The sequence below is a fragment of the Malurus melanocephalus genome, unplaced genomic scaffold, assembly GCF_030028575.1.
Source record: "Malurus melanocephalus ecotype Western Australia unplaced genomic scaffold, MMel_1.1 scaffold_99, whole genome shotgun sequence".
NCBI lineage: Eukaryota > Metazoa > Chordata > Aves > Passeriformes > Maluridae > Malurus > Malurus melanocephalus.
In genome coordinates, this window is record NW_026623331.1 from 257,485 (window position 1) to 279,276 (window position 21,792).

At 37.0% G+C, this 21,792-nt stretch overlaps 1 protein-coding gene across 1 annotated transcript; it reads left to right on the forward strand.

Moving 5' to 3' along the window:
* The first annotated feature begins 5,659 nt into the window (after positions 1-5,659).
* Positions 5,660-18,119, forward strand: NDUFV2 (NADH:ubiquinone oxidoreductase core subunit V2). The gene is made up of 8 exons (XM_057368906.1): positions 5,660-5,836; positions 6,884-6,946; positions 12,899-12,961; positions 13,046-13,162; positions 14,723-14,891; positions 16,111-16,220; positions 17,015-17,091; positions 17,964-18,119. The coding sequence occupies exons 1-8, from the start codon at positions 5,675-5,677 to the stop codon at positions 18,055-18,057; spliced, it is 855 nt and encodes a 284-aa protein (XP_057224889.1). The 5' UTR covers positions 5,660-5,674; the 3' UTR covers positions 18,058-18,119.
* The last annotated feature ends 3,673 nt before the right edge of the window (positions 18,120-21,792 follow it).

Below are 21,792 nucleotides of genomic sequence, written 5' to 3' on the forward strand. Positions count from 1 at the left end.
TGGAGAAATTTCAAATCTATTTTGGCAATTCTACTGTATTCCAGTTTAACCTCACCCACTCAATACCCACCAGGCTGTTCTCAAGTTCTTGCCTTTCCATCTGCTAGTCCTTCAGAGAGAAGGTTTGGGGGAAGAAAGCATCCTAGAAAGACTAATCTGCATGCAGCAGAAAAGAGGAAACTTATTCTTAAAGACCATGACAAAGCAATGCAGCTTGTTACTAAAGCTGTCACCATTCTGGTCATGCAGGATCTTTGTAAAATGACAGTGTGCTACTGACCAGGAGTCTAAAAGAAAACAGCCTAAAACTCCATGCAATTATGGTGTTCCTGCATTTGTCTCCACTGAAAATTAGTTACCTCTCCTCCCACCTCCTGAAACACTTTCAGTACTTGATAATACAATAACTAACAAAATGTCAAAACAATAATTTACCCAGCACGAGTTGGGGAGAGATCTCAGTGAGGCATTGACAAGAATTACAGTACATGCAGAGAGCAGCTGTTTACAGGGGGGGATTCATCTCTGTTGCCTGAAAGGTGGAGAGAGAGTGCCTTGGCAAATTTTGAGCATGGGATGCTGCAGGTTGTAAGATCACTGATTGCATTAGGTCAGCACCCTGGAGCCCCTATGACAAATCAAGGGCCAAGCCACAGGGACTGTTGTGTTACTTGGAGCTTGTGAAAGCAACATTCCGACTCCAATCTCTGCCAACACAAGATATGAGGTTCACAGGCAGTGTGGGAGGAARATATAAATAATAAATGAGCTAAATAAGGACAGCTAGCTGTACCTAATTATARTTCTAGATGCCCTTTTAAATAAAGAAAGTTCAAAGCTGCTGCAAAAAGAGGATGATCSCTTTTCTGAATGGTGTTTGAACTTCACAAATTATCAACATCAGAAAGTGAGGAGATGCCAATGGAAGTCACACCAGCCTGTCCTAGCCTTGAGGAGAGAAGCAGTGTCTCTTACAGCAGTTATTTACACATCAAAACATTCTTCAGCTTAATGAATATTTAGCCTGAATACAGAAGCAATGTAAGAATTAAAATTAAATTGTGTACACTATTTGGAAGATGTTCTTCCTTACAGCTTTTGCTACCTGACTTGGGAGACTAATTTAGGAAAGTTGCTCTTCATGGTCTGTACATAGGGAGAGCAAGGGTCAGTTAASTCCAAAAGGAGTCCTGGCTCCTAGCCTGGGCATTTAAGTGTCTAATGCTAAGTGTATGAATGTATTTACCTCCTCATCCCTCTCTATTCATTGAGAATAACTTTTTCCTGTGATGCAAATCAGAGATTATGAATGCCTGATCACCATGAACTGAATTTCTCTCAGTTGAGGAGAAAAACATGGCCCGTAGAACAGGATGCCAGGTTGGTGGGCTTGTGGTCTTTTCCATTACTTGGTGATTTCTTGTGGCTAATTGGAGGTCAGTACACATTTTCCTCACATTTTTCTATCTGTAAAATAAATTRAATRATTCMTAATCACATTCTAAAAGAAATCTTCATCTTTCGGTAACCAAGTCTTAATTCTATTATGATTATTTCATTGCCAGCACAATTATCTGTCTATATGGACACATTTAAATTGTCATTTCATATTTCTAAATAATCTGAGTAGTATCTTACATCAGGATTCTTTTTAAACTTTAAGTGCATTTACACTTTCATACATAACATACAATGTACTTCCACATAAAACAGAAATTTAAATTGCTACAGCATATTCAAACAACTGCATTTGTAGAAAGTCCAAATACAGTCAAGGGACTTACAAAAGTGTACAATACCTTTGGAAAAACAGCAAAAAAAGTAATCGTGGGTTATTTTCATTCCATGTTCCATTGTGCCTTCTCATTTTCTTTTSAGTCTCTGTCCTCTTGCAGTTATTTCTCAGAAGAAAAATGTTCTGCCAAAGTGGTTCCATGTACAATCTCTACACTACCCATACAGCCATCTTTTCTTGGAGGAGTTCCTTCTGTGATGCCAGATAAATGGATAAATGGATAAATATCCATTCCAATTTTTACAGTTATCCAAGTGGATATGTTAAACCTTGCCTGCTTTGTCTCTACTTTGCTTATAGAAATTGGTCTTGAATMATATTTTACACTAATTTTGCTCTTAGGACACCTCATTTTTTTGATTAATTAAATCTAACCTATCAAAAGGACAGCAACAGTTTTTCACCTGAAACACTCCTGGGTATAGACGTCAGTTTTCTGTACAGTGTTGCAAGATGAAGATYGCAACTGAGAATGTTTTGTTTTTCAATGTTTGAAGGTTTTAATTATTTAAAATAATCTCTTGTGTTTTCACACTTCCTAAAATAGATCTCTGTAAAGGTTAAATATGAACATAGTAATGTATAAAACAAAAAAAAAAAAAAATAAGAAACACCAGAGAGATCTTAATAGCCTTTAATTTTTCTCTTTTACATAGCTGACAGCRGAGCCGATTGAGGTGTTTTAATGGGATAAAAAGCTTGTGATGCCATTTGGATAGTTTTCAGGTTCTCTCCAGATGACTTGCYTTCAAAAAAATCTCTTCAAATGGCTAGCCAACATTCACACTCCCCACACTGCAAATTGCTTGTTATTTATATTATTTAATGTTAGCACATGTGTCTGTGGATGCCCCATCCCTGGAGCTGTTCCAGGCCAGGTTGGATGGGGCTCTGAGCAACCTGGYCTAGTGAAAGGTGTGCCTGCTCATTGAAGGGRTGTTAGAACCAGATGATCTTTAAGGTCTCTTCTAACCCAGACTAYGCTCTGATTCTATGATTCTATAATAAARATCTAATGTTTTCAAGTATGATTGGTTAATATTACTTGTACTGCTATGGCTGGAAATACTACTTTTGAATGTCAGAAAATATACAGTGAATGCCTGTACATGTGTACATAATGGATTAAAGATTAATGAAAGCTGATTTGYTTATTTTTGTATTTCAAAATGGAGAGCAAAATAACAGTAACACAGTCYCTAGTGTTATTTCCATTTAAACCAAAAGCCTGAAAGCCATTATTTTACTAGTAATGCATACTAGTRAAAAAATCAAATGACACAGSAAATAATTATTTGATTGCAAGAATRATTGTCTAGCCTACATTTGCAGAAAATAATAGAATTCCCTATATATTCCTTACTTTCCTATGGAATTGGAGCTTGTGTGGCTCCTGGGGACAGGRTGCAAAGTTTCAGAAATAGGTGGTGTGTCCATTTCTCACCTGTCTTTGCACACCTTCCCCATACAATTATATTATTTACTGCATTTCCAGACACTCATCAAAAGAGTAAATGCAGGGAATTTTTTTTCCTTAATGAAGTTTCTGTCATTGATGCGTCACACTGGAAAAGGAGTTGTGTGAGATCACTGGGGTGCATAAAAGACCTTTTAGGTATCATTGGTGGTTTGAGCAGCTGTATGCACATCTTTCACAATGCCACACCAGGTCGTGCTTTGGCACTTTGGCACATGGAATAGTGGGACACCCTGCAGATCACTGCATTTTCTGGATTCCCATCCAAGGCCACACTGTTTTTGCAGTATTGTCATCTCACAAATAGACTGATTTTAAATTACAAAATTATTCCAATTTTTTTCCTTGTCTAGTAACACATTTATTAAGTGCAACTGAAAAACACATATTGGGCTAACATATAATTACTAAATTACTGTGACTATACATTTTATGGTCTAAAAATGAATGTTTATTAATTTATCTGCAYAGGAACAGTCCCTGAATCTAATCATATATGGCCTTTGCTATTCTTAGATTGTATGCCTAGGGCAGATTCTCATCAGGATATAAAAATTTAGCTTAGCAACAGAATTTGTARTCTGTGCTTGAACATTGCTGCACCATTATAYTTGCTCTTCTTCAGGCAGTTTTTTWAATGCTTTAGGAATTCACCTCAAGGAAGCATACAAGAAGAGGAATGAGTTTTATGAGCAAGTAAACAGTTAGTGAAAACAAATAAATGAAAATATCAAATACTGGTAATGGCACCTAAATTACAATTGCTGATAGCATCTCTCAGCATTGAGGAAACGAAGAACAAGCAGCAGGAAGACAACCACTGACTACAGGGGAGCCAAATRTTAAGGGCAAGGCAGTAATCTAATCAGAGCTAGTACATCCTGCCTGATMCTCAGGGCAAAAGCAAAGTATTCTGTTAAAAGGACATTAATTAAAATAACAGTTGCCAAATATATATGTGCACATACGTACATATCCCTGTATGTATATGTTCAATTATCTGAAAGAGTATATCCCAGAACGTTCTAATATGTGCACTGCTTCATGTTTTAGGTTTTCTAGAGCGATCTGTCAGGATGTACCATGGCACTTGTGCCACCATACACACACGTTTCTTTACAGGAGCTCTCCAGAGGCACCTACATAGGCATGGCCACTGTGGCTCTCTCTAACCCAGCCTTTAGTCCCAACAAGTGCCCTGATGGATCGTCTCATCAGTAGAAATATGTAACATAATCAKGAAATCTTTTTAATGAAATTAAGTTTGCTGTAGTGTAGTTAATCTTGCCTTTTTGAATATTTATATGAAATAAAAGAGGGTCTTTCAACATAAGTAAGCAGGTAAAAATACAAGTTGATGTTTTGGATTAAGTAAAAGACTAAGGAAAGCTGAATTTTTGTTCTACTGTGCATTTACTAAAAATACTTGTTACTCACAATGTCAGCTAGCAAATCATCAGTTTTTGTAGAAGTGAAATACACATGGATAGATTTTCACTGTGAAATTAACAAAATTCATAAGGCTGCCCCTCTGAAATCCTGGGCAGATGAGAGGGTGAGGAGTGCAGGGGAGATTCCTCTTCAGAGAGAAGGAGGATATGGTAAGAGATATTGGAACATCAGGTGATGCTTTGCCAGTCTGCAATGCCAAGTACTCATTGGAATAAGAGTCTTCCTTCTGTTATTTGAAAAATGTGATTTTATTTTCCAGTGAAAAAGGCACATTKGCACTYCTCACCACAAAMCCTGAATGATCAAGGCTCTGCACAAGGATGGCTCTCTGAGCCATGTTCCTAACAGTGTGTTCCATCTAAGGAAGAGCCTGTTACATCTAGACCAGAGTGGGTGTAGATGTATTCTGTGGGTGCCCCATCCCTGGAAGTGTTCCAGGCCAGGCTGGATGRGGCTCCAAGTGGAAGGTGACCCTGTCCATGGCAGGGGTTGGAACCAGGTGATGTTTAAGTTCCCTTCCAACCCAAACTATTCTGTGATCCTATGATCTTTAGTTCCAGCATTTGTACTCTTATCATCTGGATTACGGTGCCATGTAAGAATGCTTATCAGAGGCCAAAAAGACAACCAGTGTTCACTGTYTTTCCTCAAGGAGAACAAGACAGGTGCAAACAGCTCAAACATTAAAACCCCGAAAAACAAGCGGGTAGAAAGGTGGAAAACGCAGGGCTGAAAAAAACTCTTCACCGGTTCCTGTAATTCTGCGCTGTTGACTACATCCCCTTGTTTCCGAAGGAGTTTGTTTCCTCCAGGCTGGTGCGTGTCACGAAAGGCCAAAACTCCACGCAGYCCTTGAGGAGAGCACCCTCACAGGACCGGGATCGGGCGGGAACAGCCGGCACAGCTCCGCTCCCACAGCGGGCAGGCGCGCTGGCGGCGGGGCACGGCGCATGCGCGCTGCGGGTCTCCTTGGCGCTGCGCGGAGGAGGGCGAGCGCCAGGCCTCAAGGAGAGGGATCGGGAGAAGGAAGAGCAGCGGGAGCGGGGATCGCCGCTCCTGCCGCCGCCGCCATGCTCCTGTGCGCTGCTCTGCGCGCCGCGGCCGCACGCTCGGTAAGGGAAGGGTCCCTGCCCCCGCCGGCCGGGAAGCGGAGAGGCCGCGGGAGAGCGGGGAGGCCGCGGCGGGGCGTAGGGAACGGGGGCCCGGGGATAGGTGGGTGCCTGCAATCCAAGCGTGAGTATCACGGATCCTTAATCCCGGCTCTCCTGCAAAGACAGCCTGATGAGCTCAGTGTTTCAAGCAGCAGATCAGGCAGTTGCATCTGCAGTGTAGTGTCGGGATGGCTGCAGCCTCTGCTGTCATATGACCKGTCCCATCSCTGGCAGTGTTCAAGGCCAGSTTGGATGGGACTCTGAGCAGCCTCTTCTAGTGCAAGGTGTCCCCGCCCATGGCAGGGGGTTGGAACGAGATCATCTCTAAGGTCCCTTACAACCCATACTGTTCTGTGATTCTACTTCAAGAAATCTCATAACTGCCCTATAAAAAGAAACGTAATTTAATATAAAATTAATTTTTAATAAAACTAGTGCTTGTGGTAAAATTATCAAGTCCTACAAATACCGGCTAGAATCTAGAAATCTTGATTTGTTCTGGCATGTCTGAGAGTGCAGAGAATAGTTTAACAGAACTTGCATGTGGGTCTGTGTGCTGCTGATGCTTGAAGTTCGTGTTTACATTTATCCTCTTACTCCAGTTCTCAGTGTTTGGTTCGATAAAAGGTGAAATGTAAATGCTTGCTGGAGAAGAACTTCAGTAGTAATAGTGGTTTCGGCATACTTTAAAGCATTTAGGATGTATAGTCACAAATTGAGAAATTACTCATGAAATGTTGCATGAGAATTTGTGTTCAAGGCACTTAAATTAGGCAGTAGCAGAATTAAATCCTTTAATTTCTGCATTGTTTGAATTGGTCAATGTGGGAGTCAAGAGATTTACTCTCCTAATAGTACAGGAGAGCCCTTAATATTCTCTTTTTGACTTCTTTTAAATTATTAGTAATGGCAGTAGAGCTAATGGTTTACAGTTARAATGGAAATCAGACTGTTCTGAAAGCAGCCTCTAGCAGTATGTGAATTATTAGCACTATATTTTGCTTGTAGGTAAAACAGATCCGATACTTGCATAGAACAGCAGAACGCAATGCTACTGGAGCCTTATTTGTGGTAAGTAATTTGCTTTGAGGGGGATGGGTCAGAAGAGCTTTTTCAAAATGAGCTTTTTCAGATCTGCCTAAAAGCTTCTGRTGGGCAGAACTTTGCTATATTAACCCACTGGCATTTTCAAAGAAGAGTGTTTTTTTGTAGAACCTTTCACTAAAATTGTAATGGAGTATCAAAAGATTTTATTTTAATTTCTGGCCCTTGTGTTTTGTTGCCTTATGTAGTAAAAAGTCTCAGTAATTTGTGTGTGATTGCAGATGAGACTTTGCTTAAACTTTGTTTCATTATAAACCAGTTCTTGTTTTCTTTGTTTATTTTAGTTGAGTGTGTAATTGAAGCTTGTTACAGTTTTTGTGGGTGCAGTTTCTTGATTTCTGAAATGTGCTGCAAAATCACCCATGGGCTCAGGTCGTAGCTGTCTTTACAGGAGTTGAAAAGCACAGTTTTTGTTCATGTTCTGTTTGAACAATATATATATTATATATATAATTATATTATATATATATATATAATATATTTATATAATGTATATATATTTATATATTATATATAATTATTATATATTATATATAAATATATATTATATATATTATATATATATTATATATATATTTTATATATATATATATATATATATGTTGCACAATAACTCATAATTGAGGCCATTAGGCATTATCATGATAGGCATAAACAGTAGTAGTATTGCAAAAATTAAAAAAACTTTGAATGTAAGTGTATGAAGTAGCTGTGTTGTCTGTCTACCTCAGAAGAGAACCTGAAGCATCTCAAGAGAGGTATATTTTGTCCCATTCTAGTCCATTCAGAGCTTTAGCTGGTCTGCAGTTTAACAGCTAAGTAACTTGGCATTTTCCCAACACTTTCTAAAAATCAGCCCTTTACARCAGAGTGGACCACTGTTGAAGACAGGTACTCAGGATTTTTGGACACATCGTTGTTATCCTTTCTGCAGCTGTCTCTACAGCTTTAATCATAAAATGAAGTTAATGGGATCACAGTATATGCTTCATATACTTTTCCAGAAATCTGAACAGGAATTGGTGATTTACAAGGTGCGAGTGGGTACTCAAAGAATAGAGGAAATGGTGTAGTCTGGAAATTTAGGAAACCAAAAAAAGTGTAATTGGAGGTTGTTGAAGATAGGCCAAAGGTGTCTTTGGCACCCTAATGGCTATTGGTGCCTGACATATGACGTTAGATAACTCTGTAAATTCTACAGGTATTTTTCAAGATTTATGTAATCGTTTAAATTGCTTACTGCAGGGAGGAGTCTGATAAAAGAGAAAGGAACGTAGAAAAGCTGAATGTTTTGCAGCTGTTTATTTAATAGCATCATTAGTTACTRTTATTTCACAGCAGAATTTTTACTAGAGGAGCATAGGAAATTGKTTCTGTGGGGGGTTGTTTCCTTATTWGTTTTTTTCCCTCATTGTTTTTTRATAGGATAGTATSTGTTTTTCTCTGAAGTAAAAGGTAATGGGAAGAAGACAGTTGGATGTCACTGTATGTGTATGTAATTGTTTGCTCTAACTCAATTTCAGATGTTACTTAAAATGGCATATTTCATGGCAAACTTGGCCTGCTGATTTGAGACGAAGGCATTATTTTAATCAACATCATGTGTTTATATACAGTCAGAAAATGAGGCTCCCCTGGATTTCTCTAGAGGAAAAAGAAACTAAAAGTTTTTTGGGTGGTGGTTTTGGTTTTTTGGTTTTTTTTCTTTTTAAAAATGTTACAAGCAAAAGAAGTGTCAAAAGTTTGTTTTAAAACTGCTTGTGGAAGAATAATGGACTTACCTGGGAGTAACTCAATCCTGTCATGGTGGTCTTTGTTCTATGTCAGTTTACACACATACGTCTTGGGTTTATTTTACAAAGCTTACTGCTCTTTCTTCTTGCACTTTCCATGTATAAAATCTGTGTGTGAGGAASGGAAATGGATGTTGTGTATTTGTTTTGTAATAGCAGGCCAGCAAGSAATCTAGTTGTCATAAAATCTAGTATTAAGAGGCGTTTTTGATTTGCCTATACTGCTCTTTGCGAACATGTTACATGTTAGCAGAAACACAGAAATAAGAGAATTTCTACTGAAATGTCTTTGTGTTCTGAGGCACTCAGAAAGAGCCTATCATCTCTCAACCACTAAACTCAACCAGGTGCCATCACAGGCATCTACATCACACTTTCACTGAGAGAATATCAGGTACAAAATGAGGTAGATTGTTTGCCTGTAAGAATGTAAGAGGGATGCTCCAAATCTGTAATTTCTGAAGACTAGGGAAGGCCTGATTCCAGAAACATTTWCTATGATTAACTATCTTCATTGAAATCTGCATTCTCTATACTTGATTTTTACCTTACCTTCTTAACAACTAAAACTTAGCTCTTTGTTGTTTTCAATACATGGACTGAGTTTTCTTAGCACATCAATGTAAGTGTCCTTAGCCGTAATGTGGGCTTTGTCATAGGGCTGCACTGGGCATTCAGCACAGAAGGTTRAAGAATTGCCATATTCAAGTTTTAGTTACTTCTGAAGATGGTCAGTGAAAYAACTGGGTCTGAGAGCACTTCCACCATTCTTAAACTAAAAGGGGTSTGTATCTTGAATTCTGTTGGAGTAGTGAATGTAGGGTACTTTCCCTTTAGAGGAAGAATAATAATTTTTTTTCAGTGCTGATTTGATCTGAATTCTGAASAAGTTGTTACCCTAAACATCTCCCCTGCAGACCACACAATTCTCTCCTTTTGGTTTACAGTGCTTTAGGTTGGTGTTTACTATAGGGCACAGGTCAAATTTCAGGCCAACTTTTTTTGCAGTATACATGGAAACTAAATTATTCTAATTATTCTGTTKTAAGTCTTCAGTTCTCTTTAATAAATTTTCTCTGCCAGGTTGGTGTAGCAARAATAATGTGAGGTGACCATTCAGCAGCCTTAGGGCCTTCCATGTAGTGCACTGGCATCTGTCACTTGGGTAGCCTTTGCTGTAAAGATGTTCCTACTTAAATAGGCTCTATTCTGCAATAGAGATGTGATATAGTCAACATATGAATGGAATGAAAACTTAATGTAAGACTTGGGGAAATTGGGGGTCATGAGAAGAGACTTGRAAAAATGCATGGATAGCATTTGATCTTCCTTTTGAACAATTTACTGTAGTTGGTAAAGACTTTAATTGTTTGTACTTTGTGTATGGAAGAAGCCTTAGTATAGTGGTTTCTTCTCATGAGCATACAAAAAAAGAATGGGACTTCTAGAGAAGGCTTGGGGAAGRATCTTATCAATGTGTACAAATACCTGAAGGGAGAGTGCAAAGAGRACAGTACCTGGCACATTTCAGTGGTATCCAGTGACAGGACCAGAGGCAATGGCCTCAGGAAACATCAGGAAACACTTTTTCACTGTGAGGGTGACAGAGCACTGGCACAGGTTGCCCAAAGAGGTTTTGAAGTCTCCATTATTGGATATATTCAGAAGAAGCCATCTGGACTCAGTCCTGGGCAAGCATTTCTGGATGTCCCTGCTTGAGCAGGGTAGTTTGACCCAGATGACTTCCAGCAGTCACTCCCAAATTCAACCAGTGTGTGATTTAACATAGTACTACTCTTTGCAATAATGTGTCCTAATTTCTGATCTTGCTCTCCWGAATTTGTATCCTAAATATGTGAAAATGCACCTGTGTCATTTAGGAGCATGTCAGTGCATGCAAGTTTCAGATAAATGGCACATTGTCAGACAAATGTAATGCTAGGGAACATGTGATAAATTACTAACTGCTCAGGAGTCCTAGAACTGTGTAAGCTCTGATGAAAACTATCAGATTCTCCATGGTACAGAATTAGATTAAGCCCTTTCAGGAAAATGGAAAACATAAAAGTGGCATGATTTTATTTAGTGCTCACCTGTGCTATAGCCTTTATAATATATCATGAAACCTCACTACAGCTGCATATGTAGCTTCCCATTATAAAGTCTTTATTAYTTCTATTCACATGTAGGACATTTAAGGATATCAGTTTAGAGATGATACATTAGACAAAGAGGGAGATTTTAATGAATCAAGTACATTTATTTGCAAAAGAAATTGAGATGAAGTACAATTGTTAACTGTCAAATAGTTACAGAAGTCAAAATAATAGCAAAATAGGCTTGCAGACTGGAGAAAGRAAAGCTCAGTTATGGAAATACTGTGACTTATGGATATGATCTGTGCAGCTAAAACATGGAAAGGTCTGTAAAGGAAAAAAAATAATAAAAGTTATACAGTATTTCCAATCAGTTTTTCCTCCATCAGCCTCTTTTGGAGAGTTTCTATTAAAATTGGTAGAAAACCCTCACCTGCACTACACGTGAGTCGTCAAATCCTGTATCTGGAATGGTCAGTCTGAAATAATGGGAATAATGTTCATAAAAGCTCTTTTATGTTACTTTCTAAACCACACAATAAGCAAGAAATTGATGTTTAATAAAATATTAGCGTGTTAAAGGGAATCAGTTATCTTTCTGTAATTCCTGTTCTTATAGGAAAGGAAAGTCATCTTTGGTGGAGAAATATTTATTGACTGTAGTTTTATGTGTGATGAGGGCCCACTTTCAGGTTGATGGTGACAGACATATTGTTTGCTTTGGGATGTAGGTGGAATAAGCAAAGGTAATCCCTGGACAGATCAACAGATGTAATTGAAGTATTTGCCCCTGCAATATTTCCATATTAAAATTACTAAATCCAAGAATAGCTATGGACCACACATGTTCTAAGTCGTGCACTGATGATATATACTCACTTCAGTRTGCAAGTGTCTTGCAATGTTAAGGCTTCTCATTAAATCCTTTGCTGCTTAGTAAGAAGAGTGTAGTGTGGCAACTGCAAAATCACCTGCAGTTACTGGAGGAAATGATTAAAGTGGAAGTCAGTGGAGGGGATTTCTTTGTTCAAAATACACTTTTAAATCTTTTTTCATTAGCTTACTGTGGATTACTTTTAATATCAAGCCTCAAGTATAGCATTTTCCCACAAACTTTCCATTTAATTTGAAACTTTCTCAGTTTGAAAACTGCATAAAGTTTGGAATTAAACTTAGCTTTACGTATTAAAAGGAAACCATAACGAGCTGCTTAGAGACAACTAAAAATTCTGCACAGGAACATTTTCTGGTGGAAAAGGATTTTCATCAGAACTAAGATTGTAGTATAGGAAAATGTTACTTTCTTCAAGACTCCCATATTTGTATTTTCTGAAAATAGAAGAATTAATTTAGATTGGATGTCTCCCTAGAAGACCACTTTAGAAATACCTTGATAGATACCTTTTTTTGGAAATACTGATTCAAAATTCTGTTTCTTCCATTTTGATTCGTGATTGTAAAATAAATGCAAATGTTGAAATCCATTAAAGATTAAAATGACATGCTAAAATGAATTAATGTATTTGAATGTGCAAATGTTTTAATTCTGTACCAAGTTTCTTGATGAATTTTGAAGTTCTTTTAAATTAGTATTTCATGGTAAAGGGAAAAATGGGGTGTTGTTTTAGTCTCTTGTTTATTAAGGTATTAACCAGAGTGTTCTTACTCTACTTATTGCRAATTTGCACATAATTGTTAAACTATATTAACAGTGATAAAACTACGTATTTTGATAACAACACCATACATTTTCTCAATTTAATGTATTTCTCAATAAAGAATTTTTAATAGGAAGAGAAATTGGTAATGATTTTTAAGAGTGATGAAATAAGTATMAGTATTTTTGATACCTTTCCCAAATATATTTAATCCCTGTAGTCCTATGACATTTTTTAACTGGAATATATAATTTTTATTCAAGCAACTSAACTGTAACTGTCTAATGAGAAGGTATTTTACAACATTAAATATGGCCTGAATAATTTCCTAACAACCCATTTTTACATGTTTTTCTTTTTCTTTTCCTGAAGCACAGAGATAGTCCTGAAAACAATCCAGATACTCCATTTGAGTTCACACCTGAAAACCTAAAGGTATGCAGACAAAAAAAAAGTTCAATACAAAGACTTTGTCTTTAGATCAGTAGTGATGTGTTTTCCTTCTTGCCCTTTAAAAAGCGAATAGAAGCGATCCTAAACAACTACCCAGAGGGACACAAGTCTGCAGCTGTCATGGCAGTACTGGATTTGGCCCAAAGGCAGCACGGATGGCTGCCCATATCAGCTATGAACAAGGTATTTAGTGCTTAATTATCTTTCAAGCATAATTTTGCTGATTTCTTTCAATATCTTACTAGAATATTAACATTAATTAATCAAAGTTTACTAATGTGGGAATTTACAATGGCACAGAATTGTGAGAATTCCCTGTGTGACTACATTTTTAAAAATAAAAAGGAAGACTAATGCAGAAAACTGAGGGCCCTGTTTACATAATATTATCCCATTGCTAGAAACTAAAGACAGAACAAAATAAATTAAATAAAAACTATTCAGATAGGCTCTTCTCCCAGAATGATCCTAGAATTAGGAACAGAACCTTGATTCACTGCTGAATTTGGGGAAAGAAAAAAAAAGTAACGTCAGTGGACTTTTCTTTCTTCCAGATTAATGGCACGTCACACATTGGCTGGATTACACTTAATCTCTAGGCCTCCAGAGATTCTGCAGAGCAGTGTTTGTGTAATAGATGTCAGGAGTGTTGGGTAACACCTCACAGCAAGTGCCCAGAAGACTTGTCAGGTTAATTATTAAAATTGTTTCAAAATWAGCAGGCAAACACTGCTCCAAAGTGAGAGACTGCATGACAGTAACCAAATACCAAGAAATAAAAAAATTCTTGTTAATATTAATATRAATAAATCTGTTGTACTTGGTGTTACAATCTGGCCTAGCATCAATTTTAAAATGTAAAGTTTTAAATTCAGTAAGGTGAGGATTGTGAGCCATAGAGAAATTACTGAAGGAGTTAAATGGGCATTTAAAGAAAGGCAACTTACATCTGCTGCAGTTTATACAGCATAACATAAAGCCTCAAATTGTCATTAATACTGTCAGTGTATTTTTGCTTATTTAAGYTTTAGGTTGATACTGTGCTTAAAATGATCTTAAGGCTTTTAAGTGAACAGATWTTTTCCATGATTTGATACTTGCCTGGTATAGAAACTGGAACATAAAACAGTTACACTATTGAAACCAGAGCCAGTTCTCAACTTGAACAGTTTGCCAGGGTTCCCRGTTAATGAGGTCAGGGATACTTGCACCAGAACTCCATGGAGATCATGCTTCACTCTCTACTTACTAGCTGTGACAGGAATCTGCAGATGTAGCCCTGCTGTGTCACAGAACCTGAGGGGGACCTGCTCTGTATGAATTAGGTGAGCATAGTACCAGCTTAAAAGTATTCCTTACCAAAAGGCTTCTGTGGATTAGTGTGGGCAGGCTCATAAAGGTTTGTTTATTCACACAGCACAAGTGCCATGTGAGCTGGAACTGACAATGAAAACCCAAGCCCAGCTGACTCCTCACATCCCCTTTCTGACAATAGATCCTGGAGGGGAGCTGACTTGAGTTCCTCACTGTGCTAATCYATATCTTAGTGGAGTTTGTCGTGCAGGGTGGCACCATTCAGAAACTCAGGTGTCCAATCTTGGCACTTAAAACGTGTTTGTGCTTTGATACCCATCCCCACCCTCTTACTTATCTGTTACTGCAAACAGGACTGAAATGGTCTGCTAAATGCCTTTACTGCTGCCTTCTGAGAATTCAATATAGCATGTTTTCCCCTTGTCACAGGTTGCTGAAGTTTTAGAAATGCCTCCCATGAGAGTCTATGAAGTAGCAACKTTCTACACCATGTACAATCGCAAACCTGTTGGAAAATACCACATTCAGGTCTGCACCACCACACCATGCATGCTGCGAGACTCTGACAGCATTTTAGAAGCCATTAAGAAGAAACTTGGTATGATACAAATTTGTAATACACTTTTTTTTTACCTTTGTTTAATGGTACTGAAGTAAAATTCTTCATATGGCGGAAGAAAAAACTGGACTTGTTCAACTTCCTAAGGTTCACATGGGCCCACCTCTTTAACCTGCCAAGGACCCTCTGGATGATAACATGATATTAAYATAATTTATAAAATGTCCTTGGAGAAGGTCAGTTGAGAAGGGTACATCATATGGGATGTAAGAAGTACTCATGSCTTTTGTGTGTGGGTTGGAGTTTTTCTTTTTGGGTGGTTATGGGGAGAAGAGAGGGTAAGATCGACTAATAACTCTTCCCCTTATAGGAAAAGCTGTTAAGTTTTTCTGAGAACCAGTGATAAGACCAGCAGAACAGCTGTGTATTATCTGGCATTTCATATACTCTGTTGCCTGAAAAACACATATTTAGATGGAATGTCTGGTTACTACAAAGATAGTTAATYTCAACTGAAACTCTCAGCTTCAGAAATCAAAGCAGCAAAATGATTCTGTAGTTTTTACTGAGACAGACCTTACAACTTTTATTATTTCCCACCCCTTCYTACTAACAAATGGAGGAAAACTGCTTTTCAGCATTTTTCTTTCCATGGAGTATTTTGTAGAGATCAGACTCTTGACATGTTATTTGGACTGACTTATCTCTGGGGAAAGTGTATCTCTAGCGTAGAACAGTAACATGCCTAGTATGTGTACAGTTCAATAAACCATCCTTTGTGTATAAACTTGGAAGTTGTTTATKAATTTGTAGCTAACAGTGTATGGATCTTGTTTAGTTTGGGAATATTCAATATTCTATATTAATGCATTTCCTACCAGCATATAAAAGCTGAATATTCAACATTCTGTACTAATCCATTTCCTATCAGCATATAAAAACTGTTTCCTTATTTTTCCATTATATTACTAAAAATGTTCTTGAGTAGATCTGTTGTGTTTTGTAGAATTGTAATTTCATAATTATTTTTCAGTGAATCATACCTGTAAACAAGATCTCAAAAATCTGAAAATTGACTTTATGGTTTATTAGAAAATTGTTTAATGGAAACATTTTGGACTCATTTAAGGGGGTTTAACTTTGCAGATGTTTTCAAGGCCAAAATGTAAGTAATGCATTGTCCATGGAGTACTTAGATTAATGCTTTTATTACTCTTGTTCGTAACCATTGCTGAGTGTAATTAATTTATTGGTTTAGGTATTAAAGTTGGAGAAACGACACCTGATAAGCTCTTCACGCTGATAGAAGTGGAATGTTTAGGTGCTTGTGTAAACGCACCAATGGTACAAATAAATGACAATTACTATGTAAGTACTACACTCCCTTTGAAAAGATTAAGCTTTTTTGCTGGCTTACCTGTATTTTCCAGTTGTTCCAGATTCTCAAGTTGTGGTCAGGTTTTCTGATTTGTATTGGCAGGGACAACTTATTACCTACAACATCTTTTAGTTTCTTGGCCTCTTCCTAGAACACATCTAATTTGTATTGTCTGTATGAGGTGCATCAGAGTATTTTTCATTTCAGTTACTGTCTTGATCATACAAGAGGAGTGATGGATTTTTGTGATTGTGGTCTTTCCATAAATCTGGTATTTTTAAATAGGTATTTGAGGAGCTTTTGAAAGCACTTTAAAGTAGTCTGTTGGAAAGTACGGACTAGTAGTAGAAGTGTTGTAGAAGTAGTATTAGAAGAAGTAGTAGCAGAAGTAGTTCAAGAAATGTTGTCTTGAACTGTACCCAAAATCTTTTTGCTGCAGCCAACACCATTCTGCAGTGTGTGTCATAGTGTGTGGGTAGGCAAAGATCCAACTCCCTAATACCAGGAAGTTGAAAACACAAACCCTTGTACATGGCCCGCATCAGCACTGTTTGTTTGAACATAATTTCTGCAACTACACATGAAACAAAAATCTCAGCGTTAAAACGACAGTAGACTTTTCAGTTTTTCTCGTTCTTTAGGCCAGTGTGTTTGTTAATGGATAGGATCAAAATTACCTGTGCAAGAGACACACTGCAGAGTCACTGATCTGATRAATTTGAAGTGCTGTAAACAGCATAACTAAGGACTTTTTCAGGTTYGTCAATGATTTTTTTTTTTACAGGAAGATTTGACACCCAAAGATATTGAAGACATAATTGATGAGCTAAAGGCTGGCAAAGTTCCCAAACCAGGCCCAAGGTATGCTRTATTTATAATAAGCTATAATATATAATATCCTGTATTTATATATTGTATTTTTTATATTGGTCACCTACATGAAGGATGATCCTTCTGAGAAACTAACTTTTTCATTGCTTTGAGTTCACAGTGTACATCTAAAAAGTATTAATTAAATTTACTGAATAGAAGTGCATACATTCAAAGCTCAAACAAGTTGCAAAGAACTGAGAATTTGCATGTTCCTGATGACCAGAGGAGCATGAAATGAATTCTGATCTGTCTTAGTACTTAATAGGTGAATGGTGTCACCTGTTAGAATTTTTGTCTAGATCATTTTAAACCAACAAATGCCTGTTGGTTGGCTGGCTGGTTGGGTTGTTTTTTCTGATTTCTGATGAAAAAGAYTGTACGTTTGTGAGAGTGTCATGACTGTTATCTGTTATCTCCTACTGTCCTTTGTTAGCCTACCTATGTCAATGGGGAAATTAATTTGACTTGGGTGTTACTTACTTCTATTGATCCTATAAAGATGTTTTGAATACAAGAAAAATAATCTTAAAACCGTTATMGTTTCAAAAAAGCACAGGGAAGCGTATGTAACAAAGCTATGATTGATAAAATTTGATGCTGCCTGGCCAGCCTATAAACTAATGTAAGAGAAAACAAGTGGTCCTAGCTTGCATTTCAGTTACAAAATTATTTGCCACTACTTGAATTTGGAATCCTTTCACTTTAACATCACACATTTTTTGATGGTTGAGTGGCAAGAGCAAAGAAAATAGTAGCCTCACCCTTAAGTCAAGATTTGTGACTGTCTTCTATCCAACGATKGAACAGAATCTGAGTTTTTATCAATACCAGCAATAAATAAAACTGCTTTCATTTTTCAGGAGTGGACGCTTTTCTTGTGAGCCAGCTGGTGGTCTTACTTCTCTGACTGAACCACCCAAAGGACCAGGTTTTGGAGTTCGAGATGACCTCTAACGATTTTTGTAATATAAGATGAACTATCTGAAAAGAATAAAGTATCTTCAATCTCAGTAAAATTATTCTAATGTTTTGGTTTAAAAAAACCTCAGTAATTAGACTATTTAACTTAATATGGTTTTAATTACAGCACAGTTTAATCATAATTTTCACACTGTAAGCAAAGTGGTTCTGTAGACTGTAAAATGACTCACTGAAAGAGTGCGCCTAACAGTCAACGACAGGTGAAACGTTGCATCTATTTATCTGTCATTGAAAATTCTTTCAGCTTTTTTGAAGTTCTTTGTACAAGCAATAAAACTAAGTTACACATCTGGCAAATGCACAAGGAACCAAACTGAAAGGAGATTAGCTGACAAAACTTCRTTGTGTTACTTTTATTTACAATTTATAAACAAACACACACAAACAGGAAAGGTTATCTGAGCAGTGTTGTGTAAAAAATCTCATAGGTTCAGTAAGAAGTGGTACTTATTATTGCTTAATTCTTATTATCATTCAGTAATCAGGAAAAATGTCAARCTCCAAGCAGCAGTAGTACTTTACTCCTAAAGAATGAATAGCAACAAAACCCAACTTCCTGTGCAAGTTTATTTAGTACAGACAAGGTATGGAGTTGGGGGAAGACAGAATATACTGGAATAGTTCAATGTGTGCCTAAGGGTAGTAATATCTGAYACTGGATCAGTGACATTCTTTGACTTTACTACTGTGTACCAGCTATTTTCAAGAACTATTTCACTATTGTGAAATTGAGGAATTTCTTTCAATATAAAAAAAGTTGAAGATAATTTTTTCAAAATTTATGGCCTATTGACACTTAATACCTATGCTTATAAAACTGGGCAAATGCTTTAGCTATACAGACATACATTTCCATGTAAACTATAAAATACAGGCACATCACATTGTGAGAGACAATATTGTATCTGTCTCTTCTAAAATCTGCCATGGAACTTACATTCTTGTTACAATTGACGAGATGGATAGAGTTTAATTGTGTCATTTCTAATTTTATTCGATATTATGTTTGTTTTGATAATCTGATTAATCCTAGTCTGTTCTCCCCCAAGTTAAATTTTGTTTTTACAGATTACCTGCATGATGGCTATCTCATATAGTCTGTTCATGCACCACTTTTATTTCAATAGGCGCTGTGAAGTTTCTTCACACACTGTTAAAAAAGCAGTATTACTATTAGTACTTCTTGTACTAACAGTACAATATCCCTAAATCATTTGTATGAAAAACTTGCTATCTCTTCTATATTACTGTTTATAATATAATTGCATACAAATGGAAAAGTAAATTCAATGAATATATATATATATATATATAACTTGTAAGTGAAGCAGTTTCCAAACAAGCATGAAAAAAAAATGTCATGTAGAAGTAGTAGGAGAAAATAGTACATGGATTGAAATCTTATCTGTCATTTCAAGTTCCTGAATGCTCTTCTGAAAGGTCATTCCATGTTTGTAATAGCCACAGGCCTTGTAACAGGCCTGGCATCTGGCACTGTCTGGCACTTCCCTAGAGACATGAAATAAGGCAAATGGCATATTACATCTTGATGTAAAGACAGACTCATTTTAGTACCCCAGTCTGACTAAACTGTTTGTTCAATTAAGACAAGAAAACTGTATTCAACCTCATACAGCCATATCTTATCCTAACCTGTGGAACTATGCTGTGCTACAGTTATTCGTGGTTTTGTATGTATGAAATCCCACGGTATTGCATAATTATGCTGAAGGGAAACAATAGTTTTGAACCTGCCATGCTTGCAACTCCCAAATACATAAAAACAAAGCTCTAGAATRCCAGACTCCATACATTCATAAAGCCAGACAGAATTTGTGGTCTTATCCCACTTTTCATTACCAATTTATTGCATCTGCACATGACAATTTTGATGTCTGTCTCATGAGCAGAACATAGACCTCAACAGTTTGCCATTCACTGGAGATTGTTAGTGATGTTCCACAGACAAGCTGCCAGTCATTCTGATGGAACATGTAAAAGACTGCCAATYACTTGACTAGAATAGGATAATTTATATTATCTTTATTGCATGGCACGAGTCCGATAGATCACTCTTCAAGTATTGTAAGGCAGCTAAGGACTGTGGAAAAAATTGAAGAGAAATAAGAAAATAACCATTACTCTTCTCTCTCCTCTTAYCCACTTCCTTCATCAATTACATGAGGCTTTATGGTCCTGCTTTCTCCTCAATGCAATGAGTGTCCAAATTTTTAAGAGAAATGGTTAAAAARAAAATCACATCTTGTGTTATTTCAGGTTTTGTTGAAATTTGAGCATTTCAGACATTTATATTAGAACTACATATTCTGCATTATTTGTWACAGATGTTTACTATATACAATAAATTATTTTCACAGTGGTAACTTGTGCAGGATTGTGATAAGAATTAACAAGGTGATCATTACGAAAGAGTTACAGAATAGTGCTAGAATTGCTATATCCAAGTTCTCTTTTCTGTTTTTGAACAGCTGCAGATAATAGTTCACGTTTGCTTTTACTTATAGTAATAAAGTATATTTTACTACTAGCAGAACATTTTAGGTAACAAATATTAACAGGACATAATTTTCCTTATCCTCAGTAGTATTGATTCTAGGCAGTATACTGCACTAACCTGTCAATACTTACTTGAAATTCTTAAGTTTCAATCTACCAGTTAATAATCGGGGTTTGTAAGAGTAGTGGGTGGTGAGTTAAAAAATGAATCAACTACAGCAACAGTCAACACATTCCTGAAAATGGTATTGCAGCATCAACAGAACAGTTTCTGTGTTTTCAGTGGTCTTGTTTGCCTTTCCTTGAATGAGGGAAAAATTAAAGAACTCACTACATTCCCTAAAAGTGGTGGGAAAAGAAGTAAAAGTAATTGAGGAAGAAAAAAAAAAGGACGACTATATTGAGAAGATTTTAAAAAAGACAGTCTTGAGGAAGGAAATGYGATTTAGGACACAAGCAGAAGACACTCAAAGAATCCACTGGACTGTGAGAGTGGGAGGTAATGGTTCTTTCCTTTGGTGAAGACAGAAGGAAGTGTGGAGTAATAGGAAATTCTAGATACCCAATGATGTGGTTCATGTTGGATAACAGAAGGGATTTCCATGACCACCACACACTGCTAGAAAAATGTTACCTGGAACAGTGTTCTGTCATCAAATAAGAAGAAGCAGTGAAATCCCATTCCACCTGTGCAGGATGTTTGCTGGCCCCACGGGCTGACCTACCAGTTGTCTCCTAGAGACTGGTGCATGTGCTTCCACCTTTGTGACATCCTTCCAGTTCTCAAATTAGATTTTTGTACTGTGGTCTGAAATTTTCAGTCCTTCAGTTACTAGAATGAATTCAGCAATAACACAGTGCAGATGYTGGACCTGTTTGTCTTAAGACCAGTATAGTTTCTAGTAGTTCACCAGTAGTTGACAGSGCTGGTAACAGATGTTCCACTGGTGAGGGCAGATCAAGGGAAGTACAATGTACACCAACACAGTGCAGCTACAAAAGCATCTTGCAGCTGTGCTGGATGTAAAAGGGAGGGGCTGCTGGAAACAAGGGGAAGAAATGAATGTAAGGGTAGCAATTAGCAGTCAACTGACTGATGCTTTTCTKTAGTCCAAACAGTAATTCTTACAAAAGGCTTAAGGAACTGTATTTTTTCCAGTTACTGATAGATACTATTATCAGATGTTAACA